At 38.9% G+C, this 22887-nt stretch overlaps 6 protein-coding genes across 9 annotated transcripts in view; 3 read left to right on the top strand and 3 right to left on the bottom strand.

The window, feature by feature from the left end:
• LOC134657277 (RRP12-like protein) overlaps positions 1-6932 on the top strand; it is a 33749-nt gene extending 26817 nt beyond the window's left edge. The window contains exons 17-20 of the mRNA XM_063512859.1: positions 2978-3154; positions 3878-4037; positions 5405-5542; positions 6821-6932. Coding sequence (XP_063368929.1) covers positions 2978-3154; positions 3878-4037; positions 5405-5542; positions 6821-6911 — 566 coding nt within the window. The 3' untranslated portion in view covers positions 6912-6932. The remainder of the gene's footprint in view (positions 1-2977; positions 3155-3877; positions 4038-5404; positions 5543-6820) is intronic.
• Positions 6933-9620: 2688 nt separating this feature from the next.
• LOC134656797 (ataxin-7-like protein 1) lies at positions 9621-12569 on the bottom strand. The gene has a single exon (XM_063512320.1). It carries the CDS (start codon positions 12083-12085, stop codon positions 10049-10051), a length of 2037 nt encoding a protein of 678 aa, XP_063368390.1. The 5' UTR covers positions 12086-12569; the 3' UTR covers positions 9621-10048.
• Positions 12570-12792: 223 nt separating this feature from the next.
• LOC134657044 (mitochondrial inner membrane protease subunit 2) lies at positions 12793-13672 on the top strand. Its single transcript, XM_063512597.1, has one exon. It carries the CDS (start codon positions 12928-12930, stop codon positions 13420-13422), a length of 495 nt encoding a protein of 164 aa, XP_063368667.1. The 5' UTR covers positions 12793-12927; the 3' UTR covers positions 13423-13672.
• Positions 13673-14815: 1143 nt separating this feature from the next.
• Positions 14816-15562, bottom strand: LOC134657205 (threonylcarbamoyl-AMP synthase). Its single transcript, XM_063512761.1, has one exon. It carries the CDS (start codon positions 15560-15562, stop codon positions 14828-14830), a length of 735 nt encoding a protein of 244 aa, XP_063368831.1. The 3' UTR covers positions 14816-14827.
• A 33-nt stretch (positions 15563-15595) lies between these two features.
• On the bottom strand, positions 15596-16227 carry LOC134657207 (DNA-directed RNA polymerase III subunit RPC10). The gene is made up of 2 exons (XM_063512762.1): positions 15949-16227; positions 15596-15781 (listed from the first exon to the last, which is right to left on the bottom strand). The coding sequence occupies exons 1-2, from the start codon at positions 16087-16089 to the stop codon at positions 15596-15598; spliced, it is 327 nt and encodes a 108-aa protein (XP_063368832.1). The 5' UTR covers positions 16090-16227.
• A 1999-nt stretch (positions 16228-18226) lies between these two features.
• LOC134657243 (ceramide synthase 6-like) overlaps positions 18227-22887 on the top strand; it is a 33772-nt gene continuing 29111 nt past the window's right edge. For all 4 annotated transcript variants that reach the window (XM_063512814.1, XM_063512817.1, XM_063512816.1 and 1 more), the window contains exons 1-2: positions 18227-18554; positions 19199-19319. In XM_063512814.1, coding sequence (XP_063368884.1) covers positions 18376-18554; positions 19199-19319 — 300 coding nt within the window. In that variant the 5' untranslated portion in view covers positions 18227-18375. The remainder of the gene's footprint in view (positions 18555-19198; positions 19320-22887) is intronic.

Consider the following 22887-nt stretch of genomic DNA (forward strand, 5'->3'; position numbering starts at 1 on the left):
ACTGGCGCTTAAGTCCTTTATGACAATTTCTGCCTATTTTAAATTGTTCAAAAAAAAAAAGAAACCGAATAATTATATCGGACTACCGAATTTTCACGAGAATCAGTTGAGAAATGTGATATGCAAAGGAGAAGAATTCGTACATACGAAAGCATTTTTGCCCAAGTTGAAACGGAGACCTTCGCCAACGCTCGGTCAATGATGGTTTAGGTAGAGCTAGCTGCAGAGAAAAGGTACCACCCCTGCATACAATTATCTATCTGGTCGTACCTTTTCTCTGCAGCTGACTGTACACCTATAAAAATGGTTGTCCCTGCTGTAATTTTATACCGATACCGTACTTTGTATTTCAACCGGTATAGTTTTACCTTCAAAACGAACCGGTATTGATAAATAATAACGGTACCATACCGCTTATACCGTAAAGAAAGCATGATGCAGTCTCTGCTTTGCACAATTATTGTGTGGACAAAATTCTTATAATCACCGAAACATACATACCTACGCACATAATGTCATTGAAATAAATAGTAGTTTATGCAACAGTGATATAATAAGGGTTCTTAAAATTCAAGGGTCGAAGTTACAAAACGAGACGTAGTCGAGTTTTGTAAAAAAAGACCCGAGAATTTTAAGAACCAATTATGAGCTGTTGCATACATTACTTTTTCTATGACAGCTGCAGCAAAAAAAAAAAAAAAAAAAAAAAAAAAAAAAAAAAAAAAAAAAAAAAATTATTATTAAAAAAACAGTTATTATTAAAAAAAAGAGTTATTATTAAAAAAAAGAGTTATTATTTTAAAAAAATTGAGTTATTATTTAAAAAAAAAAGAGTTATTATTAAAAAAAAAAAAGAGTTATTATTGTAAATGAAAACATACCTCTTTCAATCAAGATGATCGGAACTTGTATCTTTAAAAAAAATAAAGCAGTTGTATTATACTCATAAGATGACTGCTAGCAGTCATCTTATGAGCCTATAGACAAAGCATTCAAATGACATTGCTTTAGATATCACTGTCAGTCATTTAATTGACACATTTAAGTGCTGGAGTAGAAAAACATTGTTATTTTATAGTAAATTTATATAATACTCGATATATACACATAACAATAACCAGACCGCAGCGGTATTAGCCTGTAAGCTTCATCTCTTGTCTCCAAATCCGCAAAAACTAGTTAGTACTAAATGCTGGTCTTGCTGTTATTTTATTCTTGAAGATTATGGCTTGTTTCTTGATTATTGAGAACAGCACGTAATCGCACACATATAGACGGAACGAACGGCAACAAAGTAGGTGTAGACACTAAGACTTTCAGGTATTAAACGAATTACGCTTCGTATTAATAGGTAAGTAATATTTAAATGAATATATAATATTCTCTAACGTAAATACAAGATTACAATTGACATCAAATGTCATTGACGTACAGAAGTCATATACTTTTTTTTAATGACGCAAAATTGATACCAGCATAATGAAAATCAATCCCAATCAGTAAAACGAGTCTTTAAACTTTTTTCATTTTAAGCGGGTTTTGAAGGAACAAGTTACTTAAATTCAATTGTAATCGTATTGTTTTAGGATAGTTTACTGCTGTTTTCGATCGTTACGACCTGTAAATAACAACAAATCAAATTTTAAATAAATTTATTTACCCTATTTTTTGAAATACAATTTATCTACTGGTATACATTTTCGTATGCGTATATGATGAAATGTCTAAATAATGTCAAAAACGAGCTACAACGACGTACACGTCTGCTTCGATCCAAGGCCAGCGGCCATCTGACTCGAAGAAGAATTTTGAGTGATGTCGTCAATGTATGGAAATTGTACGAAAGTTTACATTTGGGATTGAATTTCTGTGTTGTATTTGTGAGTAAAAATATAAGTAGATAATAATTTACTAGTTTAGTTATCTAGCTTTCAAAATCACACAACAACTCAATTACTGTTAAAGGCAAAACTGTAATGCGTGTTGCTCAAACGGAACTCCATATTTTGATTTTTGGATACTTTTAGTGTCGATTTGTAGAGAATTACAGCAAATAAAAAATATTATGCCGTGAAGAGCCGGTACACGGCTTCTTCGTGAACAAATTTACGTATAATTTAATGCAGTTATTAAACATTTCTTGAACAAATTGATTGCACAAAGTGAGCTCTAAATCGAAAACGTCATATACCGTCCCCTTAACCCTCTGATCGCCACGCCTACCGTGCGAGGCGCGTCATCGTGAACCTTGTCGAAATGCACGAAGATTGATATTGGGCTGAGGCCGCTCACGACTGTTGACGTCTTTGGCGGGCAAAGGGTTAACTGACAATTCGTAAACCTTATCTCAAAGACGTAAAGTCCATTATCAGTAAACAAGAGTACTATTGTTAGTTCATTTTATGTACATTGTTTTATCTCAATCCCCCGCGATGTTCTGATAAATAATTAACTAATAAGATAACATGGTGTCTGACAACAGTGATTAAGAGGTGTAGATAAGGATAAAAACATTTGTATACGAGTTATGTATGAAGGCAAGGTTACAAGAAATAGGCTTAAGTATTTATTTATTTATTTATTTATTTTAATCTTTATTGCACAATACATGAAGGTACAAATGGCGGACTTAATGCCTTAAGGCATTCTCTACCAGTCAACAACCAGTATTGACCTTAAGGGTAATATTGTAAATATATGGACAGGAGATTAGAAATCACTTGTCCTACATGTTGATTGTAGCAATTGTAATGAGACAATAGTTATTGTTGGAAGTGTAACGCTGGCCATCGTTAGAATATAGTTTGAATCTGAAGATATCAAAGCCTGTGTTCGTTCTGATTTTCACTCGACAATAATTTTCTGTGTAAATATGTCATGTGTCAGTACCAAATTTGCTCATTTTGGGGCTAGGTCAAGCCGTGTAAGATTCTTGTCCTCAAATATTTATTTATTTATTTCATTTTTTTTTTTCTAGCAACGGACCCATCTCAAAAGAGGAAGCAGATAGAGGTGAAACAGAAAAAGAAAGATGGCGGATTCAAGATGGCGCCCGACGGACGACTTATCATCGCCGACGACGCCTTTGACGGCGATGATGATGATGAACCGACTAGGCCGAGCGGGGAAGTTGACAGCGACACGGATGATACTGGTATTTATTATTTGTTTAACGTTTTTACGAAATACAAAAAAAATACCCACGTAGGGTTACTTCTCAGGAATGTTACTATTTTTTAAATTAGAACAAAACTAAAAATAAATTTCAAACAAAAGTTATTTCCAATACTTAATCCGACAACAAAAAGAAATATGTATACCGTATTATATTAATCATTAAAAAAGATAATCAAAAAGGTCGAAGAATGTTTCGTACTTATTCTATGAGGGTGTATTACTTCAGGAGCTACTAACACATTACAGGCTGCTTCCAAGTAAAAAATCGTAATTTATTAACTTTTTCGTAACCGCTACACCGGTTGTACTTTGATATGATACTTTGTATACTAGTTCTAAATACCGTAATGTATAATGTACATTTCAGCTTTGTCCAATAGCTAGCTTTATTATCTAATTACGCACTTTATTATCTAATTAGCTAATATCACAGACAAGACATCCTCCAGACTGAGCATAGTAGCGCTACCCCCTCTGCCACAAATATACGGTAGTTTTACTCCATTTTCGAGTCAAAGTGTCTTTGTGTGACGTCCGTGTCTTTGAACGGACCAATCACGGCACGGGACTCGCTCACCTCGTCCCCCGCACCCCCGTATTTTTGGCAGCATCGGTTTCATGAAATAATTGCTCTAAACTCCGTCTAGACGATTCCTAGTCTATGGCTAATATAAATAAGCTAATCTAAGTTATCTAACAGACAACGAAGAAAAGGACACAAAATCGAACCTGCTAAAGCCTGGCACGAAGCGAAAGTTCGATGACATACTCAGCATCAAGAGCGGAAGGTCTAATAGGAGCAAGGCGTCTACTTTAGCTGTCGGATCCAAGTACAAGGCCGGAGGGAAGGGTATTCACAGGTAATATATCTTATACCATAGAGAAATATAAGTAAAGAAAGAGTGGTCACTCCATAGACAAAGAAAGAAAGGAAGAAAGAAAGAAAGAGTGAAAAGAAAGGAGTGTACAGGTTTTTAAAAAAAGGTCGGCAACGCGCATGTAACACCTCTGGAGTTGCAGGCGTCCAAAGGCTACGGTGACTGCTTACCATCAGGCGGCCCGTATGCTTGTTTGCCACCTATGTGGTATAAAAAAAAAGTTATTTCGTAGTCGACATCTGGCGGTCTAGCATGAGTTGCGTTCTCGCGCGCGATTCCATACATCTGGCGCGACTTCAAGTATGGACTCGCGCGCGAGAACGCAAGTTGTGCTAGACCGCCAGGTCTACGAAATAACTCGCGACATCCTTGGACTTTTTGCCCTCAACTACAAAATACCTAAATTTGATAGCCAAATAACGACTTTAAGTATTTAAATTTAAAATTGATTATTGATCGAATCTCTGGAAAGCGAGAAGTTGAATATGTTTGGTTAGTTACATTTTGTAGATGCGCACACTCACAAACACTAGCGTACATACGTAAATGCACACACACTCTGACATCGAATCATTTTTTTTACAAAATACAAAATCGTTTATTTGTCCAACACAGGTATTAATAGTACATAAGTACAGATCTTATAATATTACTGTTGTATCACTGTGTTGTGCCGTGAGGCGTACAATTTTTTGTCATTAATGGACTGTGACTATACAGTGTGGAAAGATAAGTCGGGCCCTGGAGGGAAACTACCTTAAATCCTTAAGCTGGCTCATTTTACTTAAAGGAGACATTCCTTTATTTTTAAAAAGAAACAAAACTGCATTCAAAGATTTTCTAAAACTCGCTTGCCTCGCCCGGGACTCGAACCGACTAAAAATTCCAAAAAATAAAAACTCGCAATTTTATTCTACTAGTCGATACAGTTAATGTTAATGATAACATTTCTCCAAGAAACATTAGGTCTTAAACTCGTCTGTCGTACAAAATTTCCATAAAATGTAATATTTAGTACTCAAGATTTTTTTAGACAAGCCAAATCGAAGAAAAAAAGAAAAATACTTTGAATGCAGTTTTGTTTCTTTTTAAAAATAAAGGAATGTCTCCATTAAGTAAAATGAGCCAGCTTAAGGATTTAAGGTAGTTTCCCTCCAGGGCCCGACTTATCTTTCCACACTGTATACATGCTGTGGTGCACAGTTACCATTAATTATAGTCTAACAAAAATTCGCTTACACTATAATATGTTTTGTCAACTAAATATTTAAATACTTTACTTTTAAAACTTGTCATATCTTCTAAATACGTATTACGTATCTCGGTCTTACGTATTTGCATATTTTCAGACCGCTAGACTCCGCATCAGTGGCGTCCGGTGCGGGCACAGAATACAGGTCTAAAAAGGCGAAAGGGGATGTCAAGAAGAAGGGGAAACACGACCCGTACGCGTATATACCGCTGTCCAGGAAGAATCTGAATAAGAGGTGAGTAACAGAGAAAGAGACATGTCTTAGTCTAACTCGGAACACAGGTGTAAGAAGGCGAAAGGGGACGTGAAGAAGAAGGGGAAACACGACCCGTACTCGTACACCGTTGCAGGACAGGGTGCCTAGCCAAGGTGACAATGCGTTTCGTTCGCTACGGAGCGTAAACAATTGGCACGCACCCCGAGGGCCTACCGCGAACCTCGATCGACAACACGTCACACTTAAGTCCGAATTGACAAGTGCGACAGAGAGGCAACACGTCGAACGTTTCGCGGTAGGCCCTCTGGCGGTCTAGCATGAGTTGCGTTCTCGCGCGCGACACCATACATCTGGCGCGACTTCAAGTATGGACTCGCGCGCGAGAACGCAAGTTGTGCTAGACCGCCTGGTCATAGGAGACTTGAAAAAGCAGTCTGAAAGAGAGGATCAAACCCAAGAATTGTGTCTTCCTTACACAAACATATTCGCATATTAACTTATTCACATGTCGAACATATTAATTGTCAAATTAAGTTGTTAATCCGGTAATAAAAATAAGATACAATTCTGTAATTTGAGATCTCTTTCGGTCTAGCCTCGTGCCGCCCTCCATACAAAGTTATAGCTAAAAGAGTTTGAATCTAGCTGTATTTTTAATTGGGTTGAATTTTATTTGTTCGAAAAATTTACGAGTGTATGAAATGCTACTTTGTTTGTAATAGGATAATTCGCCAGTAACTGGCCGCCTGTTAGTAACTGGCCACCCTAAACTAATAATGAATTCTATTCACCTATAAACAGAATCCATTTTAGTATAAGGTAGTTATTGAAGGCTGGCCAGTTATTGAAACCTTATACTAAAATGAATTCTGTTTATAGGTGAATAGAATTCTTTTTACAAGCTTTTATTTAGTTTCACATGTCCCGTTGTCTGTCTGTAATCAAATCTTGCAAGTTAAATTTGATCCACTTCCCGACGTTTCCGATTGAGCTGAAATTTTGCATGCATGTATAAATCGGATGACAATGCAATATTATTATGACATAGAGCTGATCTGATGATGAAGACAGGAGGTGGCCATAGGAACTCTGTGATGAAACAACGCAACCTAATTGTGTTTGGGGTTTTTAGAATTATCTCAATGAGTATTAGTTGTCTGTCGTAAGAAAAGTACAGTCAGCGATAAAAGCTTGTACCAAAAATGAAATATTTGCCAAAAACTTATTTAGTTTAGGGTGGCCAGTTCCTGGCGAATTAACCTATCTCTTTTATTAATAAATACATATTTGTTACAGAACAAAAGCGATCACTTCGAAACAGTTCAAAGGCATAGTCAAAGCGAAGAATAGAGGGGTTAAAGCGAAGCCTAAAGGAAAGAAGAAGTAACATAAAGATGTATGCTTAGTAGTTCCTATAAAGAACCTTATTATCTAATCACTAAGGTATAAAGTGTATTTGATATTTTCCTTGTTGAGAAATAAAATTTAAACTACTTTTTTTATGTTTACTTTCGAAATGACAGATAATATATAGAATGCATTAAAAAAAAACAATGTTTTAATTTAAAATGTTAATATGTATTTTCAACAAACCAACCTGTAACCCTTTGAACGCCACGCCTAAAGTGCGCGGCGCGTCATCGTGAACCTTGTCGGAATGCACGAAGGTTGATTTTGGGCTGTAGCCGAGCGCGTCAGTTGACGTCTTTGGCGGACAAAGGGTTAAATTAGTGGAGTGATGAGATTTGTCTCTTTTTACGGAACAACAAGTGATGTATTTTACAGCACAATAATCAAATACAGAGTAGGTAATTAATTTTAAACCTTTTTGTAAGGTGATAAGATCTATTATTACTTGTATGAGTGCAGTTATGTTTACACATGCAATAATACTGCTTATAAACCTTTATGGTATACAATTATACATACCTTTATGTATATTTGAAACTTTGTTAAGTGTGATATCTTGATTATTATTCATGTTAATAAAGTAAAACGTAAAATACCAGTGTGTTATTATTTGTTCCTGTAAAAATCCCAAAATTAGTACCTACAGAGGTAAGCTGTTTATGTGACTGAATTTCCATGGCTCATAGGTATAGTTGGTCAAACCAATTTGTCAGTCAGTAAGAACCAGGAAAACTACACTCATCCTTTTCTTTTGGATGCTAGTACTAGTGTAAGACAAAGATAGTATGATTCTCTCTATGTTTGAAATGAGACAGTCCTTTGACAAATTATAAATAGTTACTATTTTTTTTATTCGTCACGTTTACCATTCTCGGTATGAAGCTTCAAGATCGAGTAAAGAATGTAGACTCGAGATTCGTTCCCGCACCAAGGTGCAAGACGTAAATACCGTTGCGTCATTACCAAACTAAAATGGAGTTGATTTTTTTTAAAGTGGAAAAATTACTGTCTTGGGTGAGACTTGAACTCACGGCCTCTGGATCACCCAAGACAGTAATTTTTCCACTTTTAAATTTATTCTAAGCTTAATAGCATCGTTCGCAGACGTTTCTGCTTGTTAAAAATTAAAATTAAAATGGAGTTGGGCGGGACATGTTGCTAGGCAGAGTGATGGCAGGTGGACTAAAATGTTAACAGAATGGTGGCGGTTTTCGGATGACAGAAGCGCCTGGCGTCCGTTGGCTCGTTGGGTGGACGACATCCGGAAGATTACGGGTCACTTCTGGATGAGATTAGATCAGGCCGCGTAGCCAAGACGCCAATCGCTTACGCTTCGTAGCGATCGAAACGCAACTGTCACTGTCGCACTAATATGGAAGAGTGATAGAGAGACACAAAGCGTTTCGTTGTCGAAGCGATAGCGATTGTAACCTTGGCTAGGCCGGCAGGACCGGGACAAGTGGCGTACTAGGTGAGAGGCCTATGCTCAGCAGTGAGCGATAAAGGGCTGATATGATGATGAGTGCAATACATTTTTAGGTACCTATCTGGTCGTAGAAAAGTACCTTGAAATTAGGTAAGCTGGTGGTAATCGAGTTCTATGAACGCTCCGGCGCTAATGTTTAGGAAAAGCTTAAAGATCTTTGTAATGGTTGAACATACTCGTACCTTTAACACAATGGGAATGAAGCGAATAAAATTTGTGTTACTGGAGCTGGGCTGGACATCTCACATGAAATTAAAACGCGGTCGTAAAGCTAAGCCCGATATCTGTGCCGAAAATCTAACCACGTGGGTTTAAAGCAAAGTTATTGATTGTAAGAGATGTATTCGATAAAATCGTGCCCTACCTATATATATAAATATTATAAACTTATCGTAAACTTTACATGTCATTATAGTCAATGAATCTTTGTCTTATTAAAGGTAAATGAATGGTTATGAATGTTCCTTCGAACCGGAGTCATTGTTTCATTCCGTTCGAAATAAACTTCGATACTTTCCCACGAGGTAATTACCTTGCAACAGTTACTAAGTAACTGCCGTAAAAACCAGAACTGGGTATGGGCAATATTCGTATACGAAACTGAGTAAATTTGCTACGCTCTGGTGAATGAGATATTTATCTTTCTTAATCATCAAGGAAACTGCTAAGTTTTGGCATATTAGAATTTTAATAATGTATGTAAAAGTTGACCGAACGAAGGTCTCCGTTTTAGCTTGGGCTAAAATTGTTTCATGTCCGGATGTTCTTGTCTAGAGGTCGCATTTCTCAAACGGTTGTCCTGAAATTTTGTGAGAAGGTTCGATATTCATAAAGATTTTTTGTCGATAGTTTTTGGAAAATTCTAAAAACTGCGGAGCCATGGGGGTTCGCGAGGTCTACAGCCCACAAAGCCACTAGTATTGTAATAGGTAAATTTAGTTTAGGCAGGCGTGTCTCACTCCGCGATTTCGTCGCTTTGCTACAGGTAGCTAAAAGTACATCCGTTCGGCCCCAATCTTGGGGAAAGCCATAAGCCGCGCGTGGCGCTGTCGCCACCTAGCGGCCATATCTGTGCTGATCGTAACAGACGCGTTTTGTTAGAGAGTGAGTCTTCTGTACTTAGTACTATTATTTATTCTGTGGTTTAGGTTTAGTTCAAGGTGACAGTGAATTAACTGAAATAAGTAAAACAAAGAGAAGTAGAACTGAGGTATTCCTTTATTTCAAAAGGAGGTGATTTACTATTACGGATATACTTATTCAATAGTATTTATATTTTTACATGGAAATTTTCATCACATTAACCATTATTAATCCTAGGCCATTTATCAGTATTCAATTCAGTATCAACAATGAGTAATATGTCATTTCGAAAAAATACAACCATTCTGTATAATCTATTTTTAATTCTCATTGACACATGCCGACGACGTCGGAAACGATTTAAAAAATCTTATAAATAATATACAAAATAATAAAAACATTAGTTCGTTTCTTGAAACCAAATGAGATTTAACATTATCATAATCATTATCTGCGGGGTATTCGTGTTAATTATTTTACATCGTGATCGTACAGAAAATAAATACACATATGTGACTACACAACCGGTGATTGCTTATAGGTGCTCAGCACTTCTCGTCGAGGAGAGGGTCGAGGCCGAAGCCCAGGTCCAGGGCGGGGGCACGCTTCCCGTGCTTCAGCGGCGGGGCACGCTTGTGCCCCTGCGTGCTGTGCCCCACGTGCCCGTTCACGTGTCTAACGTCCCCCCCGAAAAGCTCACTAAGAGTCTGCTGCACTTTTCCACCTCCACTACACGTCACTATCAGCTTTCGCAGTTCAGGCTTATTAGTTTTACTAGCATTATTCATATGTACAGTTTTCGACAACGACAGAGCGTTCTGATTGTAATAATAATTGTTCGTCGCGCCGGTTTTGCACTGAGAACGAGAGAGCGAAGACTTTATGTTACTCCGGACCGTCGCGAATTTCTTGCCTAAGGTGATGGCGCCACCGGCGTGTGAGGCGTTGAACGTGCACAGCGCCAGCGGCCGCGGACACGTCGAGTACCAGCACACGTCTCCCGGCACCAGCGGGGGCGGGCCCTCGTCTGGTCTATCCAGACGTTCCACCCTCTCAATCTTAGGTACTAAGGGCGGTGCCGGCGACTCCGCGGGCACCTCGAGCGGGACCTCCGCATCATCGGGTAACAAGAACGGCTCGGTCGGCAGCGGCAGGGCTTGGCTCAGCAGCGGCGCGATGGCGGACGTATCCGGCAAGACACCGTGCGACTCTTCCAAGCTGACGAGACTCGCGTAGATGTCGTTGACTTGTTGCTCGGGCGTGAGGCCGTTGAACGCGCTGAGATCCAACGAAGCGTTGACGAGTAAAGGCGTAAGGAGGGGAGCGGGCGGCGCGGGCGCGGCGGCCGCCGCTGCCGCTGCTGCTGCCGCCGCCGCCGCCGCCGCGTTCGCCTGCTGCCCCGCGTCCCTCGCTGCTCGATGCTCAGCCAATAACGTATCGAATGGTTTAATTCTACCTTCAACTGTCCGCCGTAGGGACAGAGCGTGCGCTTTACAAGTTAGCGACCGCGTGCACGGCTTAGGGTTGTCAGCGGTGACAACTCCACAGTGCTTGTTAGGGTCATACTCTCGGAGATTAAACTTGGATTTCGCCTTCGGCCGCGCTTTGCTGGTCGGCGTGGCTGGCGCCGGTTTTAAAGCTTGAGCGTTGAGCACGCCCGTGTCTATCACGGACGCCAGCATGGGTGAGGTGTTCGGTGCAAATTGTAAACTAGATAAGTCTGTGTCAGTCATGGTGTGGTAAGCGAGGGACCCGTCCACGGGCGCGAACAGGTCCGTTTGTACCGTATCGGTGGTTTGGGGAAAGTTGAGATCTTGCATCTTCCCTATATCTCTAATTATATTCTTCCAGTCTGCTGCATTTGTGATGTCGTCCGCGCTCTGTATGCCTTCAGAGTTCATAATATCCACTATATCATCAGTGATGTTCTCACCGAGAGGCAGGTCCTCTGTATCTTGTATACTAACCACCGGCAGCTCCCCTGTCTCCACACATACTTGGACTTCTCCGCTGACGGCTGATGAAGTCCCCGGCTCTTCTAAGTATTGCAAATCAGGCTGCGGTATCACTATCCTTGAAAGAGGAGTTGTAGCCGTGTAAAGAGGTGATGTCTCCATGGGGACAGGCAGGATGTCTACAGGGGGAGGGGGTGGAGGCAGTTCTTTTTTATGTCGACTCCGACTGTGACCACTTTTGAGCTTGACTGTGGGTGCGGGAGGTGGAGGTGGGAGTATGGGTTCGGAGCCCGTGTGGGACTCGAGTAAGTGTCTGTAAGCCGCACTGCACTTCACTACCACTCCGCACATGTGGCAGATGGCCGCGTTGAGATTGTCCATTTGCGGGAAGAGGCCGTGGAGGCTCATGGAGTCGTGGCGCAGGCGGTGCAGGCCGGCGCGGCGGTAGCGCGGCGCGCCGGGCTTGTAGGGGTGCTGCGGCCGCGCGGGCGCCGCCTTGCCGTCCGCCGCGGGCTCGTCGCGCCGCGGCGACGAGTGCCCGATCTCGCTGACCCAGAGGTCCCATGGCTTCTCGTTGCACTTCACGGGACTCACGATCTTCGCCGGGAACGGGAAGTCACCGGACATGATGCGCGTGCTGGCTGCCGTCGAACGGACGCGTGACCTCACGGGAGACCAGCCATGGCTCGGCCGAGGCTCTTAGGTTATTATCCCATTTCTGTTCTCAGGTCGCGGCGATCCACCAGGCGATCGAAGTCACATCTTAGCAGGGCCGTTTACCTCATTATTTACACTCGTTTAACTGAAACGTGTTATGATTGTTTTAGCTTTAATATTTACAGGGACAGATGATCTATCTCACTGACAGCTGATTATGCAGATTGTAAGTTTTTCTCGAGGACGGAACGCTTCCATCTGTACACGATTATTTATTTTATGCTATCCAGGTTCCGATTGTTAAAATCTTGAGGTCTTTTGTCGTCATTTATGTGATATTAAACTCACTACACGCAAATAAGATGTCTAAAATTTCTGTTTGGTTGTAATTTACTATAGAAAGCATCAACACTTTTTTTTTAAGTATATGTGAAGACCGAGACTCTATGGTCATTCATTCATTTCATTGTAGTGACGTGACACGTTAAACCAAAACCGGTTTCAAATCCACGTTGCAGATTGTCATCAAAAACAAACATGCACTAGCTTATAACTTTGAATAACGTCTCTGTAATTATGTTTGAAATATAATTTAAAACGCGCAAATTTTAAGAGCAATGGTCTCAAACGTAATCGTTGACAATTTTTTGACAAGTTGTATAACTTCAACAAAAAGCTCAAATCAAAAATGTCAGTGCCGCAAACAAATTTTGTTTAAATATTTAATAAAATCAGTATGTTCTAGTGAAAACGTTATCGCGTGACTATGCCGGGCTCGATTTGCTGCCTCAAAGAGTCGCTTAACCACGCTCATGTTTCTAAAGAGTATGTTTAAGTCGATTCTAATTGGCCTCCCCGTCGGCCTAACCCTGCTGGACACCGTGGGGTATGTGGCGCGGGTCGAGGGTATATCTATGCAGCCAGTGCTCAATCCAGAAGCGAAGAACATGGACTACGTGTTTTTATCGCGATGGGCGATCAGAGACTTCAGTGTGAAGCGAGGTGACGTTGTATCGCTGGTGTCGCCGAAAGATCCTAACCAGAAGATTATCAAGCGCGTCGTAGCGCTCCAGGGCGACGTAGTGAGTACGCTAGGCTACAAAAGCCAGTACGTGAAGGTTCCCGAAGGCCACTGCTGGGTGGAAGGCGACCATACAGGCCACACGTTAGACAGCAACACCTTTGGTCCCGTGTCATTAGGTCTGTTGAACGCTAAGGCTGTGGCCATAGTATGGCCTCCCGATCGATGGCAGCAACTCGAAGCTAAATTGCCGGCACACAGAAGACCAATCAGCACTCCTGTGTAGTGGTTATTGTTATGTTAGGACCACAAAAGTTACGTCAAGGTTTACAAGTAACTGCTGAATGTTTTATTACAACTTGATGTTTATAGTGGTTCTATAGTGGAAATTTTAGCCTGTATAAAATAGGTGATAGGGTGAAAATGATTGTGAAATCTACCTTCAGTTACTTAAATTAGTGGAAATTTGTTGCTGTATTATAGACATAAGTTCCAAGCCATTAGTTGTAATGTTTTACTTGTCTGCATTTGCTAATGGTGTTATTAATAAATGGCTGCTAACTTAATCAGTTGATGACCCTATCTGTCGTTATGCCATAGAGAGGGACAAACAACGATCATCAGCTGATTTACTTAGCAGACGTTTATTAATAACACCGTAAATGTTTATGTTTCTGGGCTATTCTACTTAGTTGTATGCTACACTTTTTTGTAGTTTTTTTATGTTATTTAAGAATCATAAGCTCTTTCAATCTTGATACGATAAAAAAGGGGTCCCAAGATGTATTTTCCTTGATTCCGTTACCATTTTTTTTACTTTATATGATGATAATGGAGTTAAAGGAAAAAAAAATTGCGAAAATTTTTAGACACTAGGATTGAAAGACCTTGTTGTAGAAATAACATAAAAAATCCCAAATCTGAAAAAAAGTGTAGTTTTTGACTTTGATGAACCCTGATGCATCATTAATGTTTAGCCAATGACCAAGTAACCATATTTAACGTACTGCCAAATTAATAGATCTTGCTTTTAGATCTCTTAACTAGTCTATTTGTTTCTGTTTTGCTTACTATCATGAATGATAAGTTTCTTATTATATTTTAGATAATTTTGTTTTGTTACAACTTCAATGTCAAACTAGTCTTTGTAAACAGGTTTGAAAAGGTGACCTAGCTCAATTGTTTTTATTGTTGAACTGAAGGAACTCTATTCTGTTATTCTACCTACAATCAAATTAACTTATTTAAATTACATTGCAACTAAATACTGCCTAAAACCATACTTTCCATCAAAATACGAAAATAGTTTCTGAAAAGAGGCTAAGATAAAAAATTGTATAATTAACTGTAATGTAATAAATCAATGAAATTAATGGTACAAGTTTCAAGAAAGTTAACTGTATAGTAATTATAATGGTTGAATAAAAAAATTGAAATACCTGTTTTGCTTTATTTAAATAAACAATTACCAAATAGTACCTATTATAACTTAGTGTCAAAGATAAATATATTTAGCATACAGGAAAGGAAACATTTAAATATCCCTACTACAGCTTTATATGACGAAATTTTTGTGGCCTGGCGCGGATGTCTTGTTTGGCTGGGTGGCAATGAATGTGTTAATGGGATAGAATTGACTGCTCCAATCTCAGGGATGGAAACTTTTGACACTGATGATGTTTGAAACAAAATTAACAAGTGGTTAAACCATTCTCTTCTAAAACTTTTACAACATGTTCATATGATGTCCCCCTTCTTATAATACTATAACATCCAGTTTTAGACAGGTCTACTACAGTGGAACCTGTCCTGTTTTGGTCTAAGCCCTGACTTAGCACTCCTCCATCAAAAACTGCCCCCAAATGACAGTACAAGTGTTGAAACTCCTTTACTGACAGTGTAGAAGGCTCATTACTAAAGTTAGCACTAGTCAGTGCTATGGGCATATCAAACTTCTCAGTAACTTTATTGATGAAGCTGTGATCAGGTATCCTAATACCAATTTTCGTAGTTTTTGGGTTGAGATATGGATTATTTAACTCTTTAGTCTTTTCTAACACTACTGTCACAGGGCCAGGTAGTAAACTGTTCAGTAAATCATTGCTTAGATGTTCTGCATTGCCCCATTTACGTACATTATCAATGTATGTCACACAAATTGCTACTGGTTTGGCAGAATCTCTGCCTTTAATACTATAGAGTTTCTTTATAGCTTCTGGACAGTTAGCACTGCAAGCTAAACCGTAGATGGTGTCTGTAGGAACAGCTATTACTTGGCCCGTGGCAAGGTACTCTGCAGCTTTTGAGCTGGAGGTTTCTAGTGAGATGGGAATGACAGGAGCCATTTTTTCAATCTTCATTTTTGGTGAAGCACTTCTACTTATTAACAAACTACTAAATATATTAAGTCTTTTCATTAAATTCATGCTCAAACTTTGTCACACAATTGTTTTTTTTATCTAATCACGCCAGTTGTGAGCACACTTGTGGTTACAGCAGCGGTAGAATGTGGTCATAGGTTCATCGGCAGATCGGGTCTGAAGTTGCATGAAGTATGCCTTTCCGTGGCTACACTTTGGACATACAGCATCTGTTGAATCTACATTCTCCCAGGCAGCGGCGCCGCCCATAATATAATCCAGCTCCTGAAACGTGATATTTATTTGTTTTTACTCAATGGCAAAAGTACCTCAATGTTTTAAATTTGTAATTAGAATACTACTACTAATAATCTACTTTCATACAGTGACAACCGATTGCATCATTGCATCACGTCAATCATCTACAGTATTCTGTAATTTAATGGACTTACCTTGAGTTTAGGGAACGTCCGTGACGAAACCTTCTTCCTGACGCTGTAGACATATGGACACGAGTTGCACCCGTACCTGAGGCCCGTCTCCGGTGCCTCTTCCACCATAAGAATGTTAGCACACGTCGGGCAGAATAACATTATCAGTCTTCACCATGCTTCTAGCACATAAGGTAAACCTAACAGGGCGCTTTCTCTCTGAGGTTATTAGGTTGAATTAACTTTATTACAATCAATTCGTAATATATTTTATAATTTTTATCGAAGGAACGTTTGTTATCAATATTTTTAGGTTATTTTAATTCTGACACGCATGACAATGACAAGTAAGCTAGTGTTGTGTTGCAGGTAATTTTAACCTTTTGGCCGCCGGACCTAGTCCTTGCCTAGTCCGCAAAGACCAAAGAGTAGTATAATATATATATGAGAGCAAAGACGCTCACTCACACGCCAGAGTAAATTTTAAGTAAACAACTAATAAAAAGTTTAGGGATTGCAAATAGTGATATCGATATTTACAATTTATGGTAAAAATCTTCTCAATTTGGCTTTGTTCTTACCCAACTTTAATTTATTTCGAAAATGCCAAAAATTTACATATTTTTTACACACGACAATGTTAAAAATAAAGGTCTTTATCATTAAAAACAACCACTAAACAATATCGATTCATGACGTAATATCACTGCACTAGGCTGTACGAGAAGTCTTTTATACATGCCAACGGCGCGCATGGACTGGCCGCAGTGCAGACCGACAAGGACTGTTTCCGCGCGGATTAAGTAATAATAGTCTCTAGGTCAACGGCGTAAGCGCTCGTCGGTACGTAAACTTCATAAGCGTAACGTTAGAGCCGCGCATAGTATGTCGATAATATAAATGTACCGGAACTGCATTGGGGAAAATTACACGTGGGTTGAATTGTCAATGAGTGAAGAACAAGAATATTTATTCAGTCATTTATTAATGTAATAGTTTGAAAAACAATTTAATAGTAGCATACGTAGCTTTACTTTATATCCTAACTCCTTATCGACGAACAATTCGGAGTTTTTTTACTTTCCATCCTAACTTCTTATCAAAAAATAATCAGCTGTCCTTTTTCGGTTTGGTTCCTGTGTTTTTCGGTTCGAGTGAACAAAGAAAATTTTAAGGGTTATAAACCGTCACATAATAAACGCTCGCCGCGCGGCGCGTCCTTTGTTCCTACGTGTCATTTAAAACAGTGTGGTATTTTTATACACTTGAACACGTGTGCGTGACTAAAAATATGCATGTGAAAATTGTAATCATCTTTAATTTAAAATGACTCACTGCAGGGGTATCACTCCCCACTACACTATCATGTCAAAATTAATCATTTGTTCTGCAATTAGACCACAAGGACAGATTTACTTGTCTGACTCTACTATCTACAGCTGAAGAAGCTCCCTGAACTTCAGCTATAGTTATGCCTCTCTCTTGTTTTACGTAATCTAGTTATTAGTTACCACCAATTGGCATTTAACAAGTGTTCAAATGCTTAAATAAAACGAGATTTGCGATTTGATATTTATTTTGAATATTCTCATATCGAGTTAACATTCCCATCCCTAGCTGTCTTGTATACAAGACAACGGCGACGAGGAACATGAAAAACGTTGAAAACTGGAGCAAATTTTTTGATAGCCTTATTATAAAAGAATGGATTTACATATAATAGCTGCTTTAAATGCATTTTTTTAAACAAAGACCTAAAACATTAAAAAGAGTGTAAAAAAATTACAATTGATTTTTTTTTTCACATTTACCGAGCGGTTGAATTTGTGTCTTGTATACAAGACAGCGGCGCCAGTGTACCGTTCTATCGTTGTCTTGTATACATGCCAACGGCGCTCAAAGGGTTAATGTTGTACCAATAAATTGGGGAATTATAGATGGTCAAACCAATTTGTCAGTAAATAGGAACAAAAAAAACTATACTCATCCTTTTCTTTTGGGTGCTACTACTAGTGTAAGACGACAAAGATAGTATGATTATCTCTGTCTGTTTGAAAGGAGACGGTCCTTTGACACACTATATTTATGTACCAAGATTTGATTTAAAATATGTAGATGCCTAGCTGATTGAATAAGATACATGTATTAAAGACTTTTTTATAGATCAAGTTTTGATTCCTTAATTCCTTTAAAATATTTAAAGAACCGTATTTAGTGATTTCGCATCAATTTTGCATTTTCATTAATTCTCATCACGTGAATGTCCCGCTTTAACAATCTGATTGATTGAAATCTGGCAACACCACACTTTTGTGTCATGTCGGCTGACGGACGGTCGTGTGCGGTTGATTTTTCTCTAAGGCGTGTTTATGACGTGATTTAATTGTTATTAGCATATAACAGGACTTGTTCGTAACAGTAAACAGTGGTGATAAACAAAGTGTTAAAATGTTGCGGTATTTAGTGGATACATTTTGGGATGAAGATGTGTGGTTGCCTCCAAATACTACCTGGGAGGATTTGGCCCCAGGGCCCGATAAACCCGTGGTTTATAACGATCACAGGCACCTTCTGTATCCCCTGCCTTTAGCAGTGGTGCTAATAGTTCTGCGGCACATACTAGAGAAGTGAGTGCTCCTAATAATTATGCATACTTTAGTACTCTAGATAGGCGGCATAGGCGCAAAAGTTAGTTAATCAGATTTCTAATTCGACAGGTATTGATAACGTCGCTACCGGCAATGATAGCATGGATAAATGTAACATATCTCGATTAACTTCTGATAATATTTATGGGGTCAAGTATTTGTGAAGATACTTTATCAACTTAGTAATTTTTATTACTTATTTTACTTAGAAAATGAATTAACTAGCTAAATGTTAACTATATACTGTTAATTTAAACTTAACTGATAATTGCTACTTAAGCATACACGTAACATTGTTACTGATAAAGTTATACTTTTGTTGTTATTATCTTTTTTTTTAATTTATTTTATCACAAAGTACACAACCGTTTATAACAATTTATATTCCTCGCCAAACTGCGATTGCAGTTTGTTGGCGAGATCGCGCTCATTTTTACGTTTTAAACATACATATTTCGCCTCCTTAAGCCTCTCAAAAACAAAAATAGTTGAAAATGGAATTATAAGATAAAGAATTTAAAGTATATGTTTGCAATAAATTTTGATTTGAGATACCGCTAATTGGCTTAAGGGGGCAGTATCATGCTATTACAAGTTATTTAAAAGTATATTTTTCGTTTTAGGTACTGGTTTGCGCCCTTCGGAAAGTCTTTAGGCATTAAGAACACAAGACCAAAGAAAGCACCCATTAATCCTAAACTAGAGTTGGCCTACCAGACATCACCTAAAATTAAACATAAACAGGTAAGATTTGTTTTATTTTTCATAAACACACACACACACTTACACAGCTATAGATGTGCAAGTTTTCGAAAGTTTCCAAAGAGTTAGAAGAGTTGACAGTTGTGACGTTATCTATGAAAAGGGACCTTATTGTCGATGGTGGTTACACCATTATTAACGATACTCCGATATAAATACAATGCCGCGCGACGCTGTGCGGCGTAAGCGCCATCGACAATAAGGTCCCTTTTCATAGATAATGCCCCAAATATTTCAGTACTCATCACATAACAAAGAAAACTTTCATATTGTAAATGGAAAGTTTTGATTAAAACCCCCATACAAAAATAAGTCAGATATTGCCATGTGGAAATTTCGCAATTTTGGAAGGTTTCCTATTGGAAACTTTACTGGTACATTAGAGTTATAGCCTTTTGGAAGTAAAAGCCTTAAATCATCAAAAACTACAAACCAAATACTAATTACTGCTAATTATTATTCAGTGTTGCATGAGCTTTACTGAACACAGACAGCTGAAAAATCTATGCTACTATTATTACTAAATGACTGCCTTCGTTTTAGCCCTTTGAAAATTAAAAAAAAATGTGGCTAAAAAGCTTTTTTGCCTAAAAACACAATAATATGTGACGTTATCTATGAAAAGGGACCCTATTGTCGATGGCGCTTACGCCATTATTAACGATGCTCCGATATAAATGCAATGCCGCGCGACGCTGTGCGGCGTAAGCGCCATCGACAATAAGGTCCCTTTTCACAAATAATGCCCCATATTAAAGAGTGAAAAAAAAAACAACATATTTTTAATATACAATAGCCAAGAAAACGGTTAATAAACCATAAAACTTTAGATTTTATGGGTATTTGTAGCTTACTGTATTACTGTACATTAAATAAACACCCGTTTCTTTTTTCAAAGTTAACAGATACCTCAAAGTCATTGTTATCTAAGTACTAATTAATTAAGTTTAAAGTACAGCTATCTCAGGTCACGAGGAATAAGAATAATAAATGTATAAGTACCTATTATTAAGTACTTATGTATAATATTATTTTACACAGTTTCATTCCTTTTTACCACTAACTGGATGTGTCACACTCCAATTTGAGGTATATGTTACCGTAAAATTGTAAAACTCGTCAGTTTATAATCTCGCTGGTTAAATTATAAACTGACGGTAGGGAGATTATATACTAACCTAACCTATGCTAGATTGTAAACAAACAGGTTCACAATCTTACGGTGTCATATACAATATACTCCATTTGTTTGATATGTATTAATATTTATAATTTTCTAATTATCATGATATTATTCAATAGACTCTATAGGCAAGCATTAAGTCAGGCACTCATTATGCATGTGTGTGAAGTGAAACAAAATTAGATGCATGTTCTTTTTAGGGTTCCGTACCCAAAGGGTAAAAACGGGACCCTATTACTAAGACTTCGCTGTCCATCCGTCCGTCCGTCCGTCCGTCCGTCAGTCCGTTCGTCCGTCCGTCCGTCCGTCTGTCACCAGGCTGTATCTCACGAACCGTGATAGCTAGACAGTTGAAATTTTCACAGATGATGTATTTCTGTTGCCGCTATAACAACAAATACTAAAAACAGAATAAAATAAAGATTTAAGTGGGGCTCCCATACAGGGATGTTGCGAACATCCGCATCCGCAACCGCGGAACTTCCGCATTATTTTCGACATCCGCATCTGCATCCGCATAAAATCGATGCGGAGCTTATGCGGATGCGGATGTCGAACAAGTTGGTACAGGAACGTCTTAGCGGCGGCGTAAGTGCTGGGTAATTTCGTCATTACCTATAACGAAATCGTCTAGATCCAGAAAAGTCGGCCAAGTTACTGTTTATTAAATATAACGCACCTATATTCTTGCTCAAATACTAAACGTTTCGTTTTTTTTTTAAATAAAAAAATACTAAAAATTTAATATTTGACGTTTTCTAAGTACCTAATCTTGACATCCGCATCCGCGTCCGCGGATGTGAGCCTTTAAATATCCGCATCCGCATCCGCATCCGCGGATGTCAAAAAATCTACATCCGCAACATGCCTGCCCTAGTAGCACGGTCGCATTTTTATCGTTTATCACCATGCCTGTCACGTTCTAACAAGTATGTAAGTGCGAAAGTGATGGGCATAGTGATAGTCGATAAAAATGGAACCGTGCTGAGCCCGCTGCTCCCATACAACAAACGTGATTTTTGACCGAAGTTAAGCAACGTCGGGCGGGATCAGTACTTGGATGGGTGACCGTTTTTTTTGCTTGTTTTTTGTTGATGGTGCGGAACCCTCCGTGCGCGAGTCCGACTCGCACTTGGCCGGTTTTTTCGTGTTTTAAGTGATAATTAAATCGAGATTGTAGTACCTGCATGGAAATAAATAATGGAAAACCCTAATGTTGATCAATGGGCCCGTAAGCATTTTTGTACAGATATTTTTTATTTTTAGGGTTCCGTACCCAAAGGGTAAAAACGGGACCCTATAACTAAGACTCCGCTGTCCGTCCGTCCGTCCGTCTGTCACCAGGCTGTATCTCACGAACCGTGATAGCTAGACAGTTGAAATTTTCACAGATGATGTATTTCTGTTACCGCTATAACAACAAATACTAAAAACAGAATAAAATAAAGATTTAAGTGGGGCTCCCATACAACAAACGTGATTTTTGACCGAAGTTAAGCAACGTCGGGCGGGGTCAGTACTTGGATGGGTGACGGTTTTTTTGCTTGTTATTTTCCTTGTTTTGTTGTATTTTTTGTTGATGGTGCGGAACACTCCGTGCGCGAGTCCGACTCGCACTTGGCCGGTTTTTTTTTAAATATTATAGTGAGCTATAGAAAAGGAGAGGGGAGATCTTTGCCTAACAGTGGGCGAGACAAAAAACTAATAAAACAGGGCATTTATTACAACAGTTAAACTTTAGGCATCCAGATGTACTCTATCTCTACATGTATTCTATTCTGTTACACTTTTGAATTCAGGATATAAATTTATAGTACTTTGAACGCTAGTTTATATTTTTTATTTCACTAATTTTGTCACAGACAGTCAACTGCAAAATGTATGGAGAGTAATTTACATTTGCAGCAGTTTGTCTGTGATAACCTTCCCCTGCTATTAAAATAATCCAAGCAGTGCTATGTATGATTAATATGATTATAATAATAGTGCATTTTTGTAGTTATAGCTATTGCTGTATTGTTAGTGCAATTTAAACATGCATCTTAATCAGCTTAACCATCTTAGGCTGCATTTACAAATGTTTGGCTACCTGGCCGCGTAGCCAACGTGCCAATCGCTTACGCTCCGTAGCGATCGAAACGCAACTGTCACTGTCGCACTAATATGGAAGAGTGATAGAGAGACGCAAAGCGATTCGATGGCGAAGCGATAGCGATCGTCACCTTGGCTAGGCCGCCTGATTCGACAGATACAGATACAGAGGTAGTACCTCATTCGACTGTCGCACAATACCTACTTCGTATCGATTTGTCTCTCTACGGTTGTCAAGTTTACGCTCAGCGCATCGTTGCATAGAGAGTAATAATA

The sequence above is a fragment of the Cydia amplana genome, chromosome 19, assembly GCF_948474715.1.
Source record: "Cydia amplana chromosome 19, ilCydAmpl1.1, whole genome shotgun sequence".
In the NCBI taxonomy this organism is placed as follows: domain Eukaryota; kingdom Metazoa; phylum Arthropoda; class Insecta; order Lepidoptera; family Tortricidae; genus Cydia; species Cydia amplana.